Source organism: Rhodnius prolixus, unplaced genomic scaffold (assembly GCF_049639745.1).
Source record: "Rhodnius prolixus isolate KJV_2025 unplaced genomic scaffold, Rpr scaffold_1, whole genome shotgun sequence".
NCBI lineage: Eukaryota > Metazoa > Arthropoda > Insecta > Hemiptera > Reduviidae > Rhodnius > Rhodnius prolixus.
The window spans coordinates 48,155,802-48,180,326 of record NW_027411581.1 but is presented as its reverse complement, the minus strand read 5'-3'; the positions used below and the strand labels follow the sequence as shown (position 1 = coordinate 48,180,326).

General features: G+C 32.3%; 3 protein-coding genes across 3 annotated transcripts; 1 reads left to right on the top strand and 2 right to left on the bottom strand.

Moving 5' to 3' along the window:
• Window positions 1-1,832: 1,832 nt before the first annotated feature.
• On the bottom strand, window positions 1,833-9,837 carry LOC141449098 (dnaJ homolog subfamily C member 2). Its single transcript, XM_074118172.1, has 8 exons — window positions 9,332-9,837; window positions 8,935-9,099; window positions 8,575-8,847; window positions 7,720-7,927; window positions 5,366-5,662; window positions 4,949-5,113; window positions 4,403-4,704; window positions 1,833-2,026 (listed from the first exon to the last, which is right to left on the bottom strand). The coding sequence occupies exons 1-8, from the start codon at window positions 9,589-9,591 to the stop codon at window positions 1,909-1,911; spliced, it is 1,788 nt and encodes a 595-aa protein (XP_073974273.1). The 5' UTR covers window positions 9,592-9,837; the 3' UTR covers window positions 1,833-1,908.
• A 108-nt stretch (window positions 9,838-9,945) lies between these two features.
• nito (RNA-binding protein spenito) lies at window positions 9,946-12,550 on the top strand. Its single transcript, XM_074118163.1, has one exon. It carries the CDS (start codon window positions 10,149-10,151, stop codon window positions 12,369-12,371), a length of 2,223 nt encoding a protein of 740 aa, XP_073974264.1. The 5' UTR covers window positions 9,946-10,148; the 3' UTR covers window positions 12,372-12,550.
• Window positions 12,551-16,151: 3,601 nt separating this feature from the next.
• Window positions 16,152-23,399, bottom strand: LOC141449104 (sialin-like). Its single transcript, XM_074118186.1, has 9 exons — window positions 23,265-23,399; window positions 22,972-23,150; window positions 22,605-22,841; window positions 20,608-20,695; window positions 20,303-20,526; window positions 19,025-19,177; window positions 17,852-17,984; window positions 17,542-17,780; window positions 16,152-16,430 (listed from the first exon to the last, which is right to left on the bottom strand). The coding sequence occupies exons 1-9, from the start codon at window positions 23,272-23,274 to the stop codon at window positions 16,281-16,283; spliced, it is 1,413 nt and encodes a 470-aa protein (XP_073974287.1). The 5' UTR covers window positions 23,275-23,399; the 3' UTR covers window positions 16,152-16,280.
• Window positions 23,400-24,525: the final 1,126 nt, after the last annotated feature.

Genomic DNA, 24,525 nt, shown 5'->3' with positions numbered 1-24,525 from the left:
GCTTGTAATGAAAGAGATGCATCTGTTTTTAGTAGAAGCAGGAAGGCTGTGCGAAGGGCGGAGAAAAGAGGCAGCCGCTACGGGAGCCAAATTTTACGAGGGGCAAAAATCAGCTTACAGGAACACTTTTTTTTTTTTTTAATCACTTATTACTCGGGTAAAAGACATCTAATACAGTAACATTATACCCGTAAATATGACAGTTGGGAGAAAATTCATTCCAAAAAATCCTATCCGTAAAGCCTAATACATTCGAAAAAATTAATAGGAAAACTGACAAGATCTAATATGACAGGTTAGTACAACAAAAAGATTATTAATTCAGCTTGATTAGTTTATAAGAAAATCGCGAAACTAAAAAGCGAACCCTGAAAATTCACCCTTTTGGTCAACTCACTTCATTTTATTTTTTCAATTTTCCTCAAACTCGGAATTTTAGCAACTAATATAAACCTCGTTAATGTTATTCAGATGAAGAACCATAAATTCTAATAAAATGGCAAGTACACTACAAACCTAATCAACCCATTCTCTAGAAACAAAACCTCAACAGAATTCTCTTTGAAAAATGTTAATAATAAAATTTGAATAGTTACGAGTGCCTTGTAAAATTAGAACCATTTCCGCGAAAATCTTAACAGATTGTGTGATAATAATTCCGGATTGAAGGAATTTCATTAATTACTCATTGCTATCCCATAGGAAAAAATACCTGAAAATGTTTTTGTTTGAAATACCTGTAAGTTTTCTTCTTTTTTTTAGTGTTCATATAAAAAACAATTTTCTAAAAATCTTTTTTTTTTGACACGAGACCTGAAACTCGTATTTTCCATATCTAAAATAGGACACGATCGCAATACTCCCTTTTACTTTGGTTTAAGAGAACGTATAAAAAAAAACTTGGTACACCGTCAGGCCATACGTAATTTTATTTTTCCAGACTGGTTCACAGAGAAGATTCTAGTAACCCATTTAGTCCATTCAACACTGTATGCAAATGTTTTATTATGTTTTACTTCTGCGATAAGTATTTTTAAAAAATTCTTAATTATGTTAGTGACCCAGTAGGAGCGCCGAATTGGTTTGCCCCACGCGCCAATTTTATTTTACACACAGTAATAACAGTGATGTAACAGCGATTGTGCAATCGGTTGCTAATGAAAATGAGTGATTTGAAAGAGGAATAAAGAGGTAATGTAATTTTCTTTTTTAAAAAAAAAACTTGGAAAAACTACAAGAGAGACTCAAAATGTTGAAATTTTTGGTGATGTTGCAATGAAAAATTACAAATATACCAATCGTTTTGACGTTTAAATAGAACAGAATATCAATAAAAGATGGTGAAAAGAGCGGCTATCTTCGGAAGAAGTATTATATCTAGTACTAATTTTCAAAACATAAAAAAAATTACTCGTTCTTGAAATGGAGAAGTCTAAAGATAATTCTTAAGGTGTCTGTGAAATAGAATTCATTGTACGCGTCCTCAGTCAGGGCTGACAAATCATTTGTCTAGCTCCCACAACGCAACGTGGCTGTTACAAATTTATTTACTACTGCTATAGATTCTATTTATTTCATTTTGATTTCATTATATTGTAAATAGATAAGTTAAAATATTATTACATTTTTTTTTAAATTTTGACTATAATTTCAAACCTTGCATATCCGCTTCCTCTCTTCTAATGTTTCATTAAATGGCTGTCAATTAATTCTTGTTAAAAAGAATTTCGTCAAACTTTTCGGAAACAGAAAGTATGAATGTATCACTTCGAATTGAACGACTAAGGGAACTTCCTTGAGATGAATTTTGAAAAATATCTCCTTGACGCTGCTTCAATATTATGAAAATGTATTTATTAATTTACAAAGAGAAACATTTTGCAACCAAGAATATAAAGAGAGCGGATGTCACTTCACTATATTCTGAGCAGCTTTTTTTGCGCGTACCATCTCAGCTAACTCCTTATATCTCAAGATGCACTCCTTTTTAGATCTAGATTTTACACATTCCGCTATCCTATCCCATCTGTAAAATACAAACAACCATATGTAAATTAGTCAAAGTAAGAAACTATATATTAGACATGACGAAGATGAAACAGCTCATTTGCTTCCGAACTGTTATTAGAATAATATAAACAGGGGTTTCGTAAAAGGAGCGCGATTTTGCAGAATGTGTTAAGTACAATGTAGCGCAAAAACAAGTCTTCTTTGGAAAGTACCAACTATTACGTGACAGACAACTTTGGTAGATTCGTCAGGCTCTGTTACTTTATAAATGTGCTTTTAACTTTGGAAGATCCAAGGTCATTCCAACTTCCCAGATTACATGCGACCGATTTGTGAAGAAAACAGTTAAAATTAAATGTAAATTAGATTTTTATATTTGGTTTCCTCAACCAATTTGGTATTAGATATGGGGCTCAATTCAAATCTGAATTATTTTATTCCTTCTAGAATAGCGAGACACAACACAGAACAACGGTAAGCTTCCAGGCGACATTAAATGGGCAGGCGAAACGATTGGTACAGATTTCAGGAAGTACTGAAGAATCTGGAATATGGAAGAGGGTACGCGGATACCAAACTCTAATTATTCATGAGATAGTAGAAAAATCCATTTTTACTCAGACATTCTGCACACAAATTAAAGTTTGTTGGAACGGCAATTGGAACCCAGCTACACTTATTAAAATAACTTATTAGATAACAGGTAAAGCAGAACAAATTTGAGACAGAGTTTAATAAGTTTATTAAAGAATATTGGGGAGGGATACCGATGGAGTTGTGAGAAAATTATTAAAAAAGAAGGTGAGTGCAATTTACAAAACAGTAAAGGACAATGAAGTAATTTGGAAGCGGCGCATCAAGCAAATTTTGAAATAAGGACTTAATGGGAGAGAAGGATAGATTTATCTAATTATTAATTTTTTAAAGAAGTTTTTAACATATTCATAAAGATATTAGCGAAGACATTTCTATTTATGAGAATATAATAGTTGAAAGCCTTGTAAAGAATGAAGTAGCAATTAATAAATTAAAGCCAGATCCAGTTTATCCACAGGTAAAACTTTAATGCCAGCTGTTCAAGGGAAAGGATTAATAGAAAAATATAATACAGATTGCAACAGCATTCTATAAAAATTTGTATGAAGATAAATCAGAATATAGTCTGGATACAGATATCGAGCATGGCACGTTTAACTTTCCTCCTTTTTTGGATATTGAAATTAGTTCTAAAGAATAAAAATGGGAAAAGCAACTAATCGTGATAAATCTCTAATGAAATGATAATATCGGTACCATTAGTTGTATTGTTATCAGAGCCATTTAACAAGATAGGAAGAACGAAAGTAATACGAAGGCAGTAGAAGGCGTCAGATGTAATTCTATTTCATAAGAAAGGAAGCTCTTCTGATGTTAATAACCTTAGGCCTATTAGTTTAACTGTTGGCATACTGTTTGCAAAGGCATTTGAAACTAGGATCAAAAGAAGTTTAAATGATCAACAGCCACCTGAGCAAGCAGGGTTCATTGTGCATACCCTCTACCTACTTGCATCCATTAAATATGGTTATAGGCAAAAGAGTCAGATGAAATTTATATGACCTGCATTTACTATAAAAAAAAGAAGCTTTTGATATGGTTAACCAATCGTTTTTAATCAAAAGCCTGATAAGACAGTGGTTAATGGGAATATTGTTCAGGTTAACAAAAATTGGTATAAGGGTAGTGTAGCAAGGATAGTTTTGGACAAAATTAGACCGAACTTTCCTGTAAAGAGAGGAATTAAACAAGGAGACCCTTCTTTAATTGTGTTCTTCAAGAGGTCGTCCGAGGTTTGGAATGGGACGGAAAAGGACTACAAATTAATGGCACTTTTCTTTCAAACTCCGATTTGCAGATGACGTAGTTTCGGTACGACTGCAAGAGCTTTCAGGCATGATCTTGGAGCTAAGTGAAAGAGGAAAAGATGTTGGACTCAAGATAAGTGAGGAAAAGAGTTATTTAATGATTAACGATGACGGCGCTTGGGAGGTGTTTCTTGTAGATTGAGAACACTTTCTACCTGGGTCAGCTCATATTATTCAGTGATAGCAGCCTGAAAGAAATAAACAGACGCTAAGCCATGGCCTGAAAAAGATTCTGGAGCCTCTAATTCGTAAAAAGTAAAATGAGCATCCAGCTAGAGAGCTGCGTATTTGAGGTGTGTATCCTTCCATCCCTTCTTTATGGAGCGCAAGTCTGGACCTTGACCTGGAGAGCTAAGAATCGTCTTAGATCTACTCAGAGTGCGATGGAAAGGAGCAAGTTAGGATTTCAAGTGGACAGGTTTTAAAGCGATATTTTTTTTTGCATCTTAGTTTTAAAAGTATGTATTTTCAAAAAAATAAAAAGCAACCTTTCTTGTGTATTGGCAGGATACGTTTTAAGCGCTTGTTCAAGTAATCTTTGCTCTTCAGCTGTCCAAGCATCACCGACAGGAAATCTCTGCGATGTTTCTTCTGGTAAGGATTCTCCAGGTCTTTTGTTTTGTTGTTCCTCTAATTGTTTATAAGCAGTTTTATTGGCAGCTAATTTCAAGCGAGCATTTTGTTCATCGCTACAACTCTGTAATTCTTTGGCTTTAGATAAAACCTCTTTAGGACTAAGATTATATTCGTGCCCATTTTTACAGTGCTGTTTCATGAAGTTAGAAACAACCTGTAAAATTATTTTAAAAATACATTATCAATGATTACAAAAAACTAATAAATGAATAAATAACATTTAAAAAAATTAATAATGAAAAGTAAAACGAGAAAAATCTGAATTTATTCTGAGATTAACATAGCAATGGGCGCTAATGGCCATAGACGTCGATGCGCCGGCAAAAAAAAAAAAAAAAAAAAAAAAAAAAAACATAGCAAGGCTACTGAAATTGCTGTGATGTTGTTCAATTCATTACCTCCCATCGTTGCGAAGTTCCTGCAGGAAACAGGTTCACTGCCTTTATTAGAAGATTGATATCGTCTTGAGACCAAATATGCGATTTACTATTACCCGGACCGTTACCTTGTCTATTACCAGTTTGCATCATTTTCTGCCTTTCATCTTGAAGCTTTTTTTCCACCTTAGAGTAAAATTCATACAATATTCAGTTATAAAATTGAAAATAGATGCTTCTTTAAAATCATCACCGAAATTCAACAGTTCACAGTAAATACTTAAATAATTTGGTATCCTTAGAGAAAAATAAATAAATTAATAAAAAGTGGAAAATTATTTCTTTTAATATACAACTGACTATAAGATTTATAGACATTTGCACAAAAAAGAAACAACCGAGAGACTGAATTTTATCCCTAATAATTTATTTTCTTACCTGATCAAGTTTATTCAAAAATACATCTTTCCCACCATTTCTTAACTGAGAATTAAATTCTTCTAGTTCTTTTGCAGATAACATTTCACATAACTTTTCGGTGAATTCCATATGTTTCACTAAATCATTTTGTTTTTCTACAAAGTAACCGCGTTCTTTACATTCATCTCTTAATGCCTTTCGTTCTCTTTTTAAAGCTCGCTTCTGCGCTTCTCGTTCGGCTTTCAAAGCTTTCTGTTTAGCTTTTTCTACAGCTTCAACCTCTTCCTTTTCACGTCTTGCACGTTCCTCCTCTTCCTAATAAAGAATAATCTTAAGTAACAACTTTTAGAACGTTAATTTTTTTTTAAACAAAGAATGGGAAGACACTACATTATACCGCCCTTCTCTCCTGAGGAAGTGATGAGGCTTTATGAAGTACTCTTTGTAGTAAAATCGAGAAGTAGCAACTTAACCAATATCCCTTTCATTTGCATTAGCACATTGCCACGTAGTCATTTACAGTTAAGATCTAATTCAACAGACGGTTAAGAATACTGGTCCCCCCTCGGAGGTCCTACGTTCGAATCCCTTTACAGTTTTTCTAAGAGCCTCTTACATCTCACTGATTAGTGGTGAACAGTGTTATCTGCATCAAGAGAAATATTGCTCACCGAAACGCTTCCTTCGGGCGACAGGGAAAGATGCTTTGGCGTTTAAAATAATAATATTAGAGAAAGGATTGGCTTTACTCAATATAAGAAACAAAACGTAAATACGATATTAAGAAAAAATGTATTACTACGAAAAGAATAAAGACAGAAGAAAAGACGAAACTGATATTTCCATAAATACATATAAATAAGAATACGTATTTCGAGACTGATGTTGCAGTACCACCTCGCAAGTCTCACTTTAAACTATGTACTTAAATAAAGAATATCACCATTAACATTTAAAGTAACTAGAACAGGGTCAGCAAGATTACAAGTTGTAAACGCGTGAGCAGTAAGAAGCTTCTAGGAAGAGAAAACCTACGAGTCAGAAGCTGGATTCAAACCCGAGACCTCCGCGTGGGAATCCAATACGCTAACTGCATAGCTAACCCCTTCCCTTTTTTTAAACCTTTAAAACAGTTAAAAAAAGTCCTCAATTATGTATTAAATATTTTCTGGTCAGTAAATTAAATAAGAAGAAAATTGTCTTTTACATATGTCCAACTTTATAAAGCTTTAAATGAAAAAGCAATGTTTTAAATTTCAATTAAAGCAATGCTCAATTAATAAAGACCTTATTAAAGATTTGAAACTACTTAAATGTATTACCGAATGTTTATAAATAAAATAAATGTCTCTGGCTGGATGGCATCCGAAAATTCTAATTCTAACAAATTAAACTCATCTAATGTTAGGATCTAGGAGCTGAATTATTTCTCATTGATAGCAATCAGAAAGATCACAGAATCACAGTAATTAAAATACGCTTAACCTATTAGCATATTATTAATCACTTATTAAGTTTTTGCAAGACATTGAAAATTCTTAAATTTAGTAAACATACACTAAATGATGTGACTATTTAGTACACATCAATTATTCAAAAAATTAGAAACCAATCAGTTAAATCAGTTTAAAAAAAAAAACTTTTGAGGATATGTTAAAAGTTTACCTAAATTACAGAAAAAAAAAATTTTCTCTGACTGCCATTATTTTTGATATATTTGCCCCATATTTCAAAAGCTCGTAAAGCCTCGATTTTTAAAAGGTATACCCAGAACTAATAATCTACTGAAATAAAAAATAATAAAATGTAACGTCTCGATGAAAATAAATTAAAAAGATTTAAGTCCAAAATCGTCGATTTTAGCCATTCCAGTCCATGTAAAGAAGAAATCCTATTTCGTGGAAATACCTCATTCTGAACTAAATATGGAAAACAAAACATAAAGGCTTATCAATTTGTCGCAATATTTAGTCCATTAGAAAACATCAAAGTCCTAAAAGAAAATGAAATAACACTAAAAAGCATAATTGCACTGATGGTTGCCTATGTAAGGCAAGGTACAAACAGCAAATATACGAGCAGGACTCTCATTTACCATAGAAAACCACTGATGTACTAACTAAAGGGAATCACTTTGATTATCCACAACAACCTAAATTTGTCTCCTAAAAGAAGTCCCAACTTCAAAATTGAATTGCATAAACGTCATTTAAAAAACATTTCAACAATTCTGTTATGCAAATAACCTTATTTACAAAAAAAATCTAATTATTTATTGGCTATTTTCTTTATTTAATAATTTTCAATATTTTTTTAGTTGTAACATAATTGTAAACCCAGAAAAAAAAAGGATTTTAAATTCAGTAACTTACCTTTGCTATTCTTTCTAATTCTTCCTGTCTCGCTTTTGCAGCTTCTGCCTTGGCCCTTTTTTGTGCTTCTTTTTTTTCACGATCTTCTTGCTTGAACTTGACAATTCGAGGATCAGCATTGTAAGCCAAATCAACCAAACTTCTTATCCGACACATTTCTTCCTTTTTACGCTTAGCTCGCACGGCCCGATTTTGTTTTTCAATCCATCTGAGTTAATTAGTAGAGCCATAAAATTAAAATAAGATAAAAAAACATTGAGTAATAAAACTTATATAATTAAGCAATGAAGTACACACATCGGTCGTTATGGCCATTGGATACAATTCTAACAGAAGAAAACAGTATGGCTTAGTAATAAGCAATTTTTAAAAAGGTTCAAATCATAACAAACATTTACTCGTATATAAACTGACTGCTATAATATTCTAATTTGCCCGGAGAATATGGTTTATTCGGATTAAAGATCATTTTTACTTACCAAACGGTAAACGATCTCAAATCTCCTCTAGAAAATATTAAGTTCCAATTTAATATTGAAACCATTAATTATAATTAAAGACTTAAAATTGATATTTTAATAACATTCTTTTACATAAAAACGAAACTACCTTGTTTAATTACAAAAATGATGTCGTTTGCAGATAGCGATTCTAACAAAGTAAAAAATTAAAATTCACATTTAACTATGGATCCGTAGTGAAATGGAATCTAACTTTTAACTAAGCCACTCTGCAGCATCTCAGCCATGAGGCGGTTGTTACGCTGCTCGTCGTCAGAATAATGAGTTTAATTAAAAGGCAATTCCGAAAACAGAAATCAAGCATAATTTTTTAAATTTTAAAAACAAAACTTACCTTCTTTCTTCCCGGTCCTGCCCACTTTCCTTAGCTTCTTCATCTTCATATGAATACTCTCTCCAAGATTCAAAATCATACCAAAACTTATAAAACCTATCAACTTTATCTCTGGTATCATCAGGTGCACCAAGTAAAGGAACAGGCCTCTTATCTGTCCATCTTGAATTTCTTTCAAAATACTCAGAAAAAAGTTTATAAAAATCAAATTTATTGATGTCAGAACTAGTTGGTAGAGAATCATCAAATTGAGGATCCACTGAATCATAAGATCTAAAGCAAATAATAATTACTAATTTATGCAAACGTTGAAACGAAAATTTTGGGCAAATATATATTAATTTTAACACTTAGGCTAACCTTCTTTTGCTTTTATCTCCTAGAACTTCCCAAGCTTTTGTAATACAAGTGAAGTAATCATGGTCACGATTGACTACTTCACCTTTAGCTTTTCTTTTGTCAGGGTGATGTTTCAAAACTTTTTGTCGATAGGCTGATTTGATTATAGCAGGTGATGCTTTATACCTATGGAAAGAATACCAAGTCACATTAAAAATGAACAGTAACTATTGGTAAGCACAAAAAACTTGATCTGTTTCAAATTTGTAATCAATATCTATCAAATTAAAATAATCTGAGTTATAGTAAATATATGTAAGTTGTGCATTTATTTTCTCTTATAAGTATTAACAGCAAAATATAAAATAAAAACTCTTTTATTCGTATGATTAGCTATTAAACTGTCCGAGATGCATACCTCAAATTTTCTAACCCTAGTACAGCATAATGATCTTGTTTCTTCCATTCCTTAGGGTCCAAACTTCTTAGGTAAATATCATCGTTTTCATCTATTACAAAAGATCCGTCTATCTGTTCTAAAGACTCACATTCCTCAGAATATCCGTTTGCACCTTGGTTCAAAGTTGTTACATATTGAATAAAGTATGGTCCAACACATTCTATCGAAGTGAACTTGTAAATAAAACATGAGGATAATTCATTCTTGACCTCAACCATTTTCACAACACTAAGGCAACGTAATATAATTCAAATTCGTTCTTGATTTCTACACACTGTTCTCACATATTTAACTATAACCTGCCCGCTACCATACCTTTTCGATAAAACAATCCCTAACTGCTGATTCGCTTTAGCACTTCAAAAACTCATATGCTTCTCTGCAACTAAAAATATTAAAAAATTAAAATGCAATGCTGAGAACGGTTTTATTTATTTTTTTATTTGGAGTTTTATTAGGAAAATACGCCGCAAAGTTAAAAATATAATTGTATTTTACAGCTGTTATTATTAAATTAAATACTTACTAAATTTAAGATCATTCAGCTAATATGAATTATTTTTCCTAATTTTTAAATATAGTTTTAACTAAATGTATTTCAGTTGTAGTTTATATCATGGCAGTGGAATTCTTTGTATTTGTACAAACGACGCTAGTGCATTGTTGTGTAGTAGCCATTTTTTTTTTAAGAACGAAGTTGTTGTTTAGTTATATTAATTCGGTGCGTAGTGAGTTAATGTGATTTTAATTTTTCATAGTTTTTAAAGAGCTATATATGAGCGGTAGAAGTGATAAAGCAAAATTATCAATGAAGAGAAGAAGTTCCAGCAGGGACTCTCCGCCCATTAGGAGCAAAAGATCTCGTTCAAGTATTGGCAGGTATGATGATAGTTCAGATGAAAGATTATCGCCAGATAGATTAAGAAGGAGATCTAGAATGCGATCACCTACCCCCAGGAGATATCCTTCTCCTGGATCGCATAGAAGTGACTATAGATCCAGCCGAGATTTAGCAGACAGGGCATCGTATCCTAGCTTTAAAGTACTATGCGTGAGTGCGTTGCATCCTAAAGCAAGTGACGAGGTTATTAAAGACACTTTGTATAGAGAGTACAAGAAGTTTGGTGACTTGAGTATTAGAATTTCTCATGACTTAGACGAAAGAGTAGCCTATGTATGTTTTAGGAATTCCGAAGATGCCAGAGATGCTAAACGAAATAAACCTAGAATCATTCTTTTTGATAAAGTAGCTTTAGTTGAACCTGTTTATGAAAGCCGAAGCACAACTGACTATCGTCCGGTCAGCCCGAGGTTGAGACCTAGGTCTAGAAGTTTGACTCCAGATGAAAGATTTTACAGGTCTCCTGAACATAGGGCTCCTGAGAGGTATGACAGAATTTACGGCCCACATCCTGTTATGCCATACAGAGAGTACAGACATGAGGTACCTCCTATGCATCATGAATTTATTCGTGGGCCTCCTATGCCGCATATGCCGCCTCATATGCCTCCTGTACCACCTCATCATTACGGACCTCCCAGGCACATGTTACACGGGTTCAGGCCACCTCCCCCGCATTTCGAACATAAAATTGAAAATAAAAAAGATAAGTTTCCTAATTACTTACATCATGTACCTCCAGAGGATGATCCTTTGGCAACTAGAACATTATTTGCAGGTAATCTTGAAGTGAACATATCTGACGAAGAATTGAGGAGAATATTTGGACGTTATGGAATAGTTGAGGATATTGATATTAAAAGACCACTTCCTGGTACAGGCAATGCGTACGCCTTTGTGAGATATCAGAATCTTGATATGGCTCATCGATCAAAAGTAGAATTATCTGGCCAGTATATAGGTAAGTTTCAGTGCAAAATTGGGTACGGAAAAGCTACTCCCACTACAAGAATATGGGTTGGTGGATTGGGGGCGTGGACATCTTTGTCTCAGTTAGAGAGGGAATTCGATAGATTTGGCGCGATAAAAAAAATTGACTACTTGAAAGGTGATACTCAAGCGTACATTTTGTATGATTCTATTGACGCCGCCACAGCTGCAGTAAAGGAAATGAGGGGATTTCCCTTGGGTGGTCCTGAACACAAACTAAGAGTTGATTTTGCAGATGTAAATCCTGTTCCTCCTATGAAACCAAAGCCTTTACCTGGTGAAGAAATTGGTGGTGAGTTTAGAGTCAGAGATGCTTACCCTTATCCTGATCCTCACTATGAAGCTTGGAATGAGGGTGATTATTATGCTAGAGGTTTTAGAGGAAGAGGTGGTGCTGCAGGCGCAGCAGGGTGGCCAGGAGATCGCAGAGGTGCGGCGGCTAGACCTGCTTATCGAGGCAATTACAGTGAGGAGGAATGGAGAAGACCCGAGGAATACGATGGGAGATATAAGAGACCAGGTTCTGGAGAAGGATCACCTGGAGCAGGCTCGGTGGAAAGTGATGATGCACAAAATTGCCATCTGAGTTCAATAAGGTTATTAAGTGATTTAGCGAAGAAGTGTACAACTGTTTGGTCAGGTGCATTGATTCTTAAAAATTCTCTTTTTCCTACTAAGTGTCATTTGACTGATGGTGATAGAGAGATAATAGACTTGCTTATGAAAGATGAGGAAGGAAAACCATTGCTTCGTATAACTCAACGTCTCCGACTTGATCAACCCAAATTGGATGATGTTTCAAAACGGATATCTAGTTCAACATCTCATGCTATTTTTTTGGGTTTAACAGGAACTACAACCATACAAACAGACACAACGGTGCAGACGAGGCCATTGCGGAACTTAGTCTCTTACTTAAAACAGAAAGAGGCGGCTGGTGTCATTTCTTTGATAAATAAGGATACAGAAATAACAGGAGTTCTTTATGCGTTTCCTCCTTGCTCATTTTCCGCAGACCTTTTAAAACGTACCGCTCATTCTCTTTCACCAGATACATTGAAGGAGGATCATTTGGTGATAGTTGTTGTTCGGGGTGGAACAGCGTAAATAATGGAGAAAACTGTTTAGTGACAGTGCGCTACTTTTTCATTTTCATTCATTTTTTTTTTATATTTAAGTGTTTTTAATCTGTTGATATTACGTTTCTGAAATTTTAATTTTATTGTGATTAGTTTTGTGATGTGGAAAGTGTAGAGATCTTGTGAAATAGATATGCTTCCACATTATTTGTGTAATTTAATGTAATCCCAGTCTGTGTGTGTGCGTGTGTGAAAGTGCAGTTTCCGAAAGCACAAATGAAATGTGGGTGATTACTATTTTTCTTAAATATTTTTATTAAAATATAAAATGGTTAAATAAGACAAAATTAATCTTTTAACTGTTAGTGCAGTTCTGTGATGTGCCTTTAAATAGATCAAAAGTAATTGTCCCTTTGTAAATAATTAGATAAAAAAAATAATAATTACAACCAAGAACGTAAATACTCTTGTGATTCCAGGTGATTTCTGTAATGTGAAAAGAAATACTAGTTTTGTGGCATTTTTCCTTCGGAGATAGTGTAACTTAGTGATGAAATCGGTTGGTGAAGGTTCCAATTTAATTCCCAATACCCGATTGTGTATGAACCCATATATTTTTACATTCGCGTAAAAATCTACTAAAGTAAGTGCTTTTAGTGAAGTTTGACCAAAGTGTAAGAATTTATTTTTTTTAAATATCAATCATAATTAAATTCAATAAAGATTTAGCAATTGAATTTTTAAATTTAAACTAAATATTAACCTTCTGATTGTAGTATATACTTTGTTCAATTTTAAAATAATCTCCTTGATTCATTATCTAGCAGCGTAACATTGTTTCATTTTTGTATGGGTTCACTTTCTAAATCTTGATAGATTAATAATTTTAACTGCATTTAATTGATGAATTCAATCCTTAATCTTTTGTTGGATCTTCAAAGTCACATTTTAACTCTTAAAGACTTAATTCTTACATGGAACAAAATTAATGCAATATGGAAATTTATGTTTATTCAAGACAAAATTAAGTTTTCAAATCGACCATTTTAGAATTTATCCACTTATGGGGCAAAAAATTATTTAATTAATAATGCACAACATATAGGCAGTACAAAAAATATTCAAGATACCAGAACAAGTGACAATCAAGAATGAAAAAAATCTACTTGTAATGGGCTTTTACATTTAAAGATTTCCTATGTAGTAGAAGGTAAGTTCCACCATTTATATTTTTATAGTTAGCTTAATGTATTAAATATTGGTAAAGTGATTACGATATGTAGCCAAAATATTCATTTTAATAAAAAAGGAGCACAAAGGCATCTAAAGTTATTGAAGTAATTATGCCTGTGAAAGTAGGCATTACTAAAGCAATCGGTTCATGCAGTAATGGGGTAAAGTGGAATCATTTTAAATTTTTACCGATAAAATAAAAATCTGTATTTTTTCTACCTCATTTAACATAGTTAAATTTTCTTGGAATTCGTTCCAAAAGCTAGTTGACTTCTAAGACACACATAGTACTGGAAAATTGAACAAGCTTCCTCAGGACCTCGTTGAATTCGAGAGAGAGCGGAAAAAAAGAAACTGCCCTATCACTCTTTGTACGTGTTCAAAGAATCCCTCTGGCAACTGTCTTAAACTTTTTTTTTTTTTTTTACGTTGTCCCTCAAGGATAATATTATTCTTCCTGTTTGGGATTTTTGTTAGGTATTTCATACCCATAAATATTTTACAGGAGCGGAATATCAAAAATGACACTATAGGAAAAGTTTGATTCATCCCTTTAAGATAATTTTGTTAATATACAGTTCAACCCGTTTTTTAGACAATAGTATGCAATTTTTAAAGAAAAAGGTTGAAAACATTTTTGTAAAAATCTAAACCCGTTAACAAAGTGGCAATTACGGACCTCTGTTTTTTTCAGAACTGGTATTTCACCTGAATGTTCGATTCGCGTTAATATTTTAATGGAAGGTAGAAAAAGCATACACTGACAGCCTCCCCTATGTATTTGAATTTTCCGGGGGAAATGTTTCGTAACAATGCTTTATATCTTACATTCTACGTACAGGTTAGAATATCACGTTAAAAGGAAATCATAGAAGCCGATTTCGAATAAAAAAAACTAAATTTTCGATATATTAGATTTCCACTTAGATTGATTTTGTTATAAAGCTTACTTCGTTAAACTATCAAATTTCGAATTTGAAAAAAATTGGTCATTAGGGATGTCTTAAATGTATTCTCCAGTCAGTTTTATATTTATTTTCTTTTATCAGTTCTTAAGCAGTGTCCATTTATTAAACATTTTATAAAATTTTTGAAAGAAAATTGTGTAGATTACATGAAAGTTTTATTTATAAATCACGTTTACGAGGAATGTGCCAATAACGTATTATTTGCTAAAACAAAATGCATAAGAAAATGACTGAGAATGTTTATGTTGTGAAGATTACCAATTTCATTTTCAAGAGAGAAAAGTAAAGTTCTACTGGCGCAATTGATGGTTTTTTGTAAGTAAGAGTAGTTTAAACTAATCATTTGAAATTTTAAAACCTAAAGAACTCCCGTTAGGTGAGACAAAAGTATATTTGTTGCTCAGTGATTTAACGTGGTAAAAACACAGCACTTGAATTTTTCTATAAAATTTTAGTTACGGTCTTTAAATAAGTCTAGAGTATATTGGCAGAGGTGAGACCATCGGAATTTCAGCTGCGTCAAAATTATTAAATTTTCTCTACCTTTTAAATGTGTTCTGGACAATAAGAAGTGGCGACCGGATGGAGCAAAATCTAGACTAAAAGAACTAATAAGATCCTAATTTCCTCTTCTGGCGGATGTGCAGGAAGCGATATACTGATCGAGTAGTAAAAAGTTAGATAACTCTGGACAATAAGAATTGAAAGTAGGAGCTGAAGATAGAATTTAAGAAAAAATAAACAGTAAAAAACTGTTTTATTATAATCTCGAACCAAGCGGAACAGCTTAGTGACGGACCACAATCCGAACCTTTGTCCGGATTGCCAAGGAAATTGTTCAAGTGCTTGACGAAAGGATTTTTTTAAAGAGAAGTTGGAAGTTGAAAATATCCATCCTTTCCAATATTGTGATTGAATTGAAGGTGACTTTTGACTTAGTTCTGCAGCTAGTGCATTGGTGAAATTGCTTTCCTCTCCTGTCGTATCACACATTTAAATTTTTGAAACTAATACTGGTTAAGAACATCTATTCATTCGTTTCACATTTATAACTTCAGCAGCTGATCACTAGTTTTCCTGTAGTGTCCTTTAAATTGATATGTTATCATAAGAGGCAGCCTTGGATTTCTGAAAGGTTGTCAATGAGTTGTTCCATGCTTAGGACGTAAGTTTGGAACACACCCAAAAGTCTACAGGCAAATGTAGTTTGTTAGCAAGATGATTAAGATATGTTTCTGGGTATGTGTAATTTCATGATTTAAAACTTCTGTTTTTGTTTCATTCATTTTTTTATTTTGTAATCAGAAAATTAACTTCGAAGTTTCTTAGAGATGGTTAGTAATAGAAAAATGGATTTATTGTATTTAGTCGATTTTATTTTAATTTTTTCGATTAATAACTTTATTTCAAAATTCTATCTTCTTGACTATTTTATCCAGTGTAAAACAAATTTTTATCCATTAAGGTTACTGCTTTTGGTTTTGTAGATTTTTATTACTTCAGTTTATAAAAAAAAGTGTAACTTCTTATAGAGAAAGGGAATTGAAAAAGAATAAAGAGGTTTAATGAATGAACTTCATCTCAAGTTCTTGCAAATATAACAGAAGTACATTATCAAAATATTTTATTACAAAATTAAGTTGGTCATTTCAAATTACACTCTAGAAGTAAATTTGTAATGAAGAGTATATTTTAGGATCTAGGATTTTTTCAATTCTCTTTGCATATATATATATTTACTGTTTCCCTTTAAATAATGGATCTTCCTCGGATTCGGTGTTCCACTTTTGGAGCTCGGCAGATGCATTCAATAAATAATATATAGTCGTCAACATTGTTACCACGAATGTTAACCAGAAAGTAGTACGCCATTCAATCAGCATTGCCTGCAATAATAATTATTTATTTTACTCAAAAATTTTACATTCAGATTTTTGAAAGAAAAACACGTCTATATACGAATCATGTAATAACATACATACCCTATGTGAACTAAATGAAACATATTTTGATAACTTAACTCGTACTACCATTGTTTTATCAACAATCCGGACAATGAAAAGAAAGTAAAACATCTTAGGTAATTGAAAGTGTGATCTAAATAAAATATTAAAACCTTGTGTCTTGAGCATTTAAAATCAATAAAAAAAAGTAGTGACCCTCTCACGGTCTTGCTCTTGCTTTATACTCGTGTAATAATCGGTAGGTTTACTGAATTTCATTTCCCGGAAGAGGGTAGAGATATCGTACATCCAAATAAATAATAATTAGCACAAGTAAGTGTGACATTATATTAGGTAAAGAGTTAGTTTATTCTAAACATCCAGATTTTAGCGGTATTTAGTTTTTGTTGCCACGGTCTGAAAATAAATTACTTTTCGCCACAATTCAATTCTCAAACAAATCATTGGTCTTATTACTTTTATATTTATATTTGTGAATTTTATTAGCATTGGCTTTCGTCGCCGAACGGCCAATTGTCTGTCTTTAGTATGTTTATATACGATTTTTATCGTAGCCTTTAAGTAACCACACGTTTACTGATAAGTGCTGTGAGAAGAAGGAAGATCTATGAGGAAATGAATTTGAGTGGAGAATACATTATCCTACGAATCGGAAGGGAGGTAGCTAGTGAAATAATTTGATACCAGTCGGCAAACAATTTCTGTCCTTTACATCTAAACATGTCATCACTATCCGCTTGAAATTTTCCTCTTAGTTATAGTTAGGCTAAGAAGTAAAGTCGGTTTTCAATTCTACTTAAATATACCCTACAAATTAGGTAATTAGTTCTCAGTTTCCTTACGGCCATTTTGTTATGTTATTAAACATGCCCTATTGGTAATTCCTGTATTACTGCTTTATAGAAATTACCTTCATTGCTGTCACTAATTCAGAAACATAAATAAACTCAAATATTAGAAAGATTAACATTCTTAGCTACCTAACAGAATGCGTGTAGTTAATAATATTTAAAAAAATGTAATGTGTACTTACATTGGGAGTTAATATTCCAGTGAGAAAAGGAACCGTTATACCTGAGAATCCACCTACAGTTTGTCCGAGAGCTCCCAGGGTTCCTCCATAGTTGGGTGCTAAATCAATGGGATTTACTTTCAAGCTTGGATAAAATGCTCCCATGAACCCCATCCCAATAACTAGGCATATAACAGCTGTATGTATGTTACAACCTGAATATGAAGCTCCTAAAAGACCTACCACTGGACCAAGAGATGCTGAAAATAAAATAAAATTAATATGCTGTCCTTTTCCAATTTTTAATGCAAAGAATATGCGGTACGCTTACCTAGAGTTGTCATAATTTTTCTGTTTGCCGTGATGGAAACGAGCTTACGTCGGTTTATATAATCAGCTAATACACCACATACAATGGAAACCAACCACATTAAAAAAAACCCTGTTGCCATATAATCACCATTCTGTAAAAATGTTCATTTCAAACAAGTTTCATTTGACATTTGATTTGATATAATAATAATAAAAAAAAAAAAAAAAAAAAAAAAAAAAAAAAAACTCATTGTTAGAAGATGTTATCTTTAAACAATAAAAAAATAAATAAATAATAGATACGTTATAAGGGTGTGAGAATTGCAAATATAGCGTGTATAAAACTCTTGAGTAAATAAGTGAAATTAAAATGGCAGCCAGTTAGACTATCACATTTTGCTTAAAAAAAAAGAAACATTCGGCATGGCTTGCTTTTTTTTTATCTGACAGGTTTCGCATTTTCATCCAACTTTAACAAGAGTAACGCGTCACAACAAAATTAAAAGTTGAAGTTAAATTCTATGTGCTCAACTCATCTATCAACCACTGATAAAGGATGAAATCCGAAACTGAGCGGGAATAGAAAAATAACACATCCAATGGAAAAAAAACACAAATTGAAAAATACCCATGGAGCAGAAAATAAAATCAATTATCTTCTAAATGATTATTGTCCAATGATTTCAATTCATGTAAACTACATACAGTTCTTATTCATTTCACCAGTATCTTTTGTTTCGCTCCAAGACGCTCTTTGTTTGAAAGAGCATAAGTAAAACTTCATTAAACTTTGAACAGGAATGCACTTTTTTTCTCAACTAAAGAATGAATATCAGCGCTAATATCCAATTCAAAACTAGTAAAATGGTAGCTTAAAGTGGGTAATTACTATTCAAATTTTATTTTACAATATGAAAAGTATATTGTTATGCTTACGCTTTATTTCTATGGAACCCTAAAATTTCCTAAAACTAAAGTTAATTTTACATGAAAGCATTCAGTGGTAGAACTTTATACATATTTTTTATGAATTATGTAACTTAAATTCTGGAACTTAGAAGAGAGTAAATTACAACTTTAAAAAAAAGGTAGAGATTAAAAGAATTTTGAAGTTGTACCAAAAGATGGTAGAAAACTTTACTTTTATCGTAGTAAAATTGAAATCTGAATGTTATCCTCTAAACAACCATACCTGACTAATGGTCAAGTGAAGTACACTTTTAAAATATTTAGGCACGTCTGATATAAGTGCATAAAGACTCCAATCATGTCCAATCATAGCTATGATGATTGCCCATACTGGTCGGCTTCTTAAGATAGAACGCCAAGGTGTACTTTTGTTAGCCTAAAAAAAGTAAGTAGTAAACGAAATGAAATATTCTTAAAAATTTCCTCAAGAATATTAAATTTTAATTACATTTTTTAGTGGTCTAGTTTATTAAATATTATTTGAAGGTGTAAAGGAGGTATTGTTTCTGACTTTCTTTGTTAACTGCATCAGGCAAAAAAAATTGAAAAATTGCTGAAAGAAGTGGGTACTTCATGACTTATGAACGATATTTTTGCTTAAGTACTATCTTATGTTTGATTACTGAAGAAATGCCAAAAATTCATGAACTAAAACTAGGCCAGTAAGAAAGCTTTATTTTCATTACTCACTTAATAAGTTGATAAAAGTAGAAATGGACTAGCGTTAGATTGAGCAAGCGAGGCAGATTGACAAAAAAAAAAAAAAAAAAATTAAAACTAGAATAGAAATGGTGGCTATTTAAGGTCGAAATAAAACTTTAACATTTGGTGATTTGAAAAGAGAAATTATGGCAGAACATATTTTTGTAATTTTTCGTTTATTTTGAACTAATATTCTAGGGAGTGTCACTTCACCCCATACCACTTGTACGTTGCTTTCAGTAAAATCGTAATTACAGTCAGTTTTAAGAATCGGGTACTGGGTAAGAATATTGGGGGATGAGTAAGCGCAAACAATTCTTGCTCCCACAAAATCTGTTTCTAACTGCGTTTCTCATTTGTTCAATACTCTTTCTATTCAATTCATTAAAACCACGACAATAAAAAAAGTATGATTGACTATTTTATGAGTTTATTAATATTAGCTTCAAGTCGGCTTTTGTAACACATATTGTACATTTTAATCAGATACTAGACGGGAGAATAATTATTCATGTACGGTAAAACTGATAAACATAATAGACTAGGTTGACTAATTAAGAAAATGTGAAAATAGGGGAGAGGTCAATAACATTTAATCCAATGGCAGTGGAACAAATTTCTTACCAGGTATCTTTAATTGATAATTATATACATATATTGGCCCTTCAACAGTCATGTAGCGCACACGATAAATATTAATTCGTAATATTTAATCTTAAACAAATTCCTAACTTCCTTACAGATTATATCAACTACTTAATAGGAAGGTAATTTTACTTGATCCACCTCAGATACCAACTTCCCTCTTGCTGACTTCTTGAAGATATTTTTGTAAAAGAAGTTTTTCTTCTTCTGAAAGTCTAGGATGATCTTGAGGCCTAGAATGAGTAGTACACGAAAATATTAAAGTCCATAAAAGTCCTAACGATCCGTATAAGTAAAACACAACATCCCATCTTCCTTTAAAATTGGACAACAACATGCTGGTGCAAATCATTGAAATCATATTGCCAACATGTGAACCTGTAATACAAGCACTGTATTTTATTAATATACTTAGCAAAGATTCTATCAATTATAACTTAACGTGAAATACAGTCTAACCAGAGAAAACAACTGTAGCCCATGTAGATCTTTCTTGCTGCGGAATCCAGTGGGCCACTGACGTATGTAGGGCGGCATATGTTAGTCCCTTGAAAAAAAGAAGATAATTGGCATCAAAATATTATGTTTGATTTAAGTCTACCATTACTAAAGATTCTTTATATTAAAATTGAAAAGAAAACTAATATTATTCGAAATCACATTTGATTCATTTAATGGAATTTACTCTGCATCACTTATTCTTGATGGGATTTTTCTTAGAAAATAAAATCTCTGATATGAACGTCACACAGCTTACGATTGTCGAAGTTATCGACATTGTAACCATCTTAAAGTGATCAAATGAAATTTTTTAGACAAATTATCTGAATAAAAACTAAATAGAAATACGAATTTAGAGAAAGTTCAGAAGGCATTTTCGAAAGAATCTCAAAAAAGTGATAACTTCATTTGAGTAATTAATTCTTCATTTTATTGGTACTGTCAGTAATTTTGGAATCTTCTAAGAACTCCGATTTTAATCAAGATATTTAATAGCCATCTGTAATATAAAACATTCAGAGGTGTACATTATACTAAATGATACTTCAACAAGTAAAATAGTCACTGCCTCCTTCCAAGAGTTCCTTTAATTGAATGACTGGAAAAATTTATCTTAGGTCACCATGAATACTATGTATGCACATATTCCGGTCAAAGGAATTTGATTGTTATGTTACAAGGTCCCATGGTAGGTCCGATCTAGATATCAAGTTTCAGCTTCCCACGAGTTTTGGTTTTTGAGATATTTTGTTCACACATACGCCCCACAGACCATTTTCTAAAAATCATGTTTTCTGATTCAAAGGACTTCAAACGTGCATTTCCGGTGGAGACTCGAAGAAGAAGATTTGACAAGATCGTAATACTTTCCTTACCTAGTAAGAGAAAGTAATAACCGATCAAGACTTCTTTCAGAAAAGCTGTCTGACTCATTGATGCATCAGGATGGGAAAATCCATTGAATCGTAAATCAATTTGAGTTTTATTCTGTCAGACTCCTACAACCAATGACCTACTTCTTTTAGATGACTCATAAGGTCATATTCAATTACAAATTGTTCTGAAAAGAAAAACATTGGGCTTATATCATTTTACTAAGTTCTTTCTTCAGTATGAGAAATGCATGAACTTTACAAATTCTTAATTTCTTGCACATTTTAACTGTTTATGAGTGGAGGTTCTAAAGCAACGAAAGACAGAGTTCACAATATAATTCCTGCTTGAAATGAATACATTTAATGAAGCACATTTTTTATCACTATTCTTTTCTCAATCAGCTTTTTTTAACAGCACTTATTAATGTCAAATAACTTTTTTTCATGCTATAAACTCTTTTGAATAAATTAAACATTTTGGTTCCACAATTTGTTAGCATAAATGTATTCAACTTGGGCAAAACCTGTTTAATGTAAAAAATAAAAATAAATAAATAATAATTTGAAATATTCTCTGAGTAATCGAAGTCTCCAAAAGTGAGATAATGAAATATTGTCCTGTTCAATGTAGATATATTTCAGAAACTTATATAACTATTTACTTTGTTTGAATAGCTGTTTACTTTTCATTATAGTAGAAGTGCATCATGTGTAAATAACTTCCACTTATTTCTTCAGTGGGCACAACATGCATTCCAAATTGTTAATGTGTATTATTTGATCTAAGAAAAGTACCCATACCTAAATGAGCGCACATGCAACTGAGTCTTCTAGACCGTCTGGGTTAAAAAAAAGTTAGGAAAAGCAAGAGAAACTCTGGACATCGTTTTGTTAGCACAATCATTTTTCCTAAGATTCTGTTTAATAATAACGAATTCGTTTGTGGGGCAATGAATGGATATTAAAAAAAAAAAAGGCTTAAATTTAAGACCCCAAGGAAGCTTACGACTGGTCTGTCTACAATAATTATTTTAAGATCATGAATTAGTGTTTAAATATGTACTATGAAAAATTACTTACTTGAGCAAGGCCTATTGCTATTCTTGATAAAATAAGACCTTGCCATCCCCATGTTGAAAGAAGTACGGGCGTAAACAAAGTAAATATACTTGTTAAGCCTACACCATTTATTAAAACTACTTTAGGTCCTTTTGATTCTGCCAATAATGCGCCTGGAATTAGAGTAAATACGTATCCCCAAAAAAATGATGATAAAATCAGGCCTTGTTTTTGCTCAGTCCATTCGTACTGATATGTCTGGAAAATTTGGAAATAAAAATATTAAATTAGGAAGTTAATCAGATTGAATGAAATATTTTTGTGTTCAAAATTCAAAACTGCACTTTACCCTTCAGGGGTAACATAATTTTTTATTAATTATGCTCACCGTGTTTGATTCTATTTTAATCGTAGTCAGCGGATAAGGACATGCTTGAGGATCTTCCTTAACGAATGTAGGCTTAGCCATCTCTGTAATCGCTAATGAAAGGCAAACTCGCATAGTGTAGGAAATAGTAAGCCCCATGCAGCATAAAATTGCCACGAAATGTCTCTCTGTTAAGAGGTCTGAAACAAGTGACATTAAATTTTGTTATAGACATATTTTGAAATAGAGTTTTAGTTGAATTAATTTTCGCCTTTTTAAAATTATAGTGTTACAGGATTCTTGATTGTACTCACTTAGGGGCATTCATACATTGTTGAAGGGTGATGTAGAAATAAAAACCTTTTATATATTTTAAATATATATGTATTCTACTAATGTAATGTAAAATTACAGCTGTTTCTTTTTATTTATTTATTTTAAAGAATCGTTTTAAATTTAACTGTGCGGATTTACATTTAAGAATAAATTCCAGCAAAATATGTCAATCATAACTATCTAGTGAATTGTTCTACATATGTCTTGTCTCTAGTCTCTGCATGCTAATCGGATAATCGTTGAGCTTAAGCAGAATTGGAAATAGAGTGGAATGACTTATGGTAGAATGACCGATAAATATTTAATATTTTTTACGTTCCCTTACCTACGTTTCGAGAGGTTTTTTTTTTCTTGTAACAATAGACAAGCATACCTGGGAGCGGGAGGATCGCGATCTGCTATGGTATTTGGTGCCTGATTTAACGGTAACCAGGAAGAACTATATATATACTAGTATATACATATCAACATCTGTTTTGTTCATGGACAAGTTATAAACTTTCTTATAGAAAAATTTAACAGCACCTCAACTTAATCTCATTATGCTAAGTGCTCCCTTAGACCATAAGTTTGTATTTATTCCGTAACTTTGAATTTCGTGTCGTGGGCGTTGAATTATTTTTTCGTAAACCTTGAACCCGCCTGGCGGCGGTGCTCATGACATTTTTATTAAAAGCTATTTTATTCTTCTAAGAACCACATGATGATAACGAAGAAGAAAATATTATGTAACTCTTACCACTATGTGGAGAAGTAGCGTCTTCTCTAAGGCAATAGGCTGTCTAGAATTTACTGATAAATTATTGCAATGTAAATCAAGTAAGAAATTCTGAATTAAATGTTTCCTTGCCCAATTAACAATAAGCAGTTTAATGTAGAAATTTAATAAAATTAATTCTAGGATATTTGTTTTTTTTTGGCTTAACTAGGTAAATATTTTTTTGTAAATTTCATTATATTATACATATTCATTTCAATAGAATCATTGTTAACAATCTGTAAACATGTTCCACAGCCCTGAAGATGACCTAGCCCCTAGTCGAAAGCTCGGCAGAATAAATGTATCACGACTGAAATGGCAATTATTTTTTCATCCTATTGAAATATTGGCTAGGTTTACCAACGATGCTGCTGGTTGGGGCTAATCATTCTAGACCAAGAGCTATGAGTTGTAAGCTGAAGAATCTCTTTCTTTAATTGTGAATGTTTGCTTTTCCTTTGAGGTGCAAGCTTTTCTGT

Coding starts and splice junctions, on each gene's coding strand:
- LOC141449104 (XM_074118186.1), bottom strand. Junction 17,985..19,024: donor TTCACTTGACCATTAGTCAG/GTATGGTTGTTT, acceptor ACATTTTTACAG/AATGGTGATTATATGGCAAC. Junction 17,781..17,851: donor AAAAATTATGACAACTCTAG/GTAAGCGTACCG, acceptor TTTTATTTTCAG/CATCTCTTGGTCCAGTGGTA.
- LOC141449098 (XM_074118172.1), bottom strand. CDS start 9,591: ATGGTTGAGGTCAAGAATGAATTATCCTCATGTTTTATTTACAAGTTC. Junction 5,663..7,719: donor AATTAGAAAGAATAGCAAAG/GTAAGTTACTGA, acceptor ATTCTTTATTAG/GAAGAGGAGGAACGTGCAAG. Junction 2,027..4,402: donor CCTGCCAATACACAAGAAAG/GTTGCTTTTTAT, acceptor TGTATTTTACAG/ATGGGATAGGATAGCGGAAT.
- nito (XM_074118163.1), top strand. CDS start 10,149: ATGAGCGGTAGAAGTGATAAAGCAAAATTATCAATGAAGAGAAGAAGT.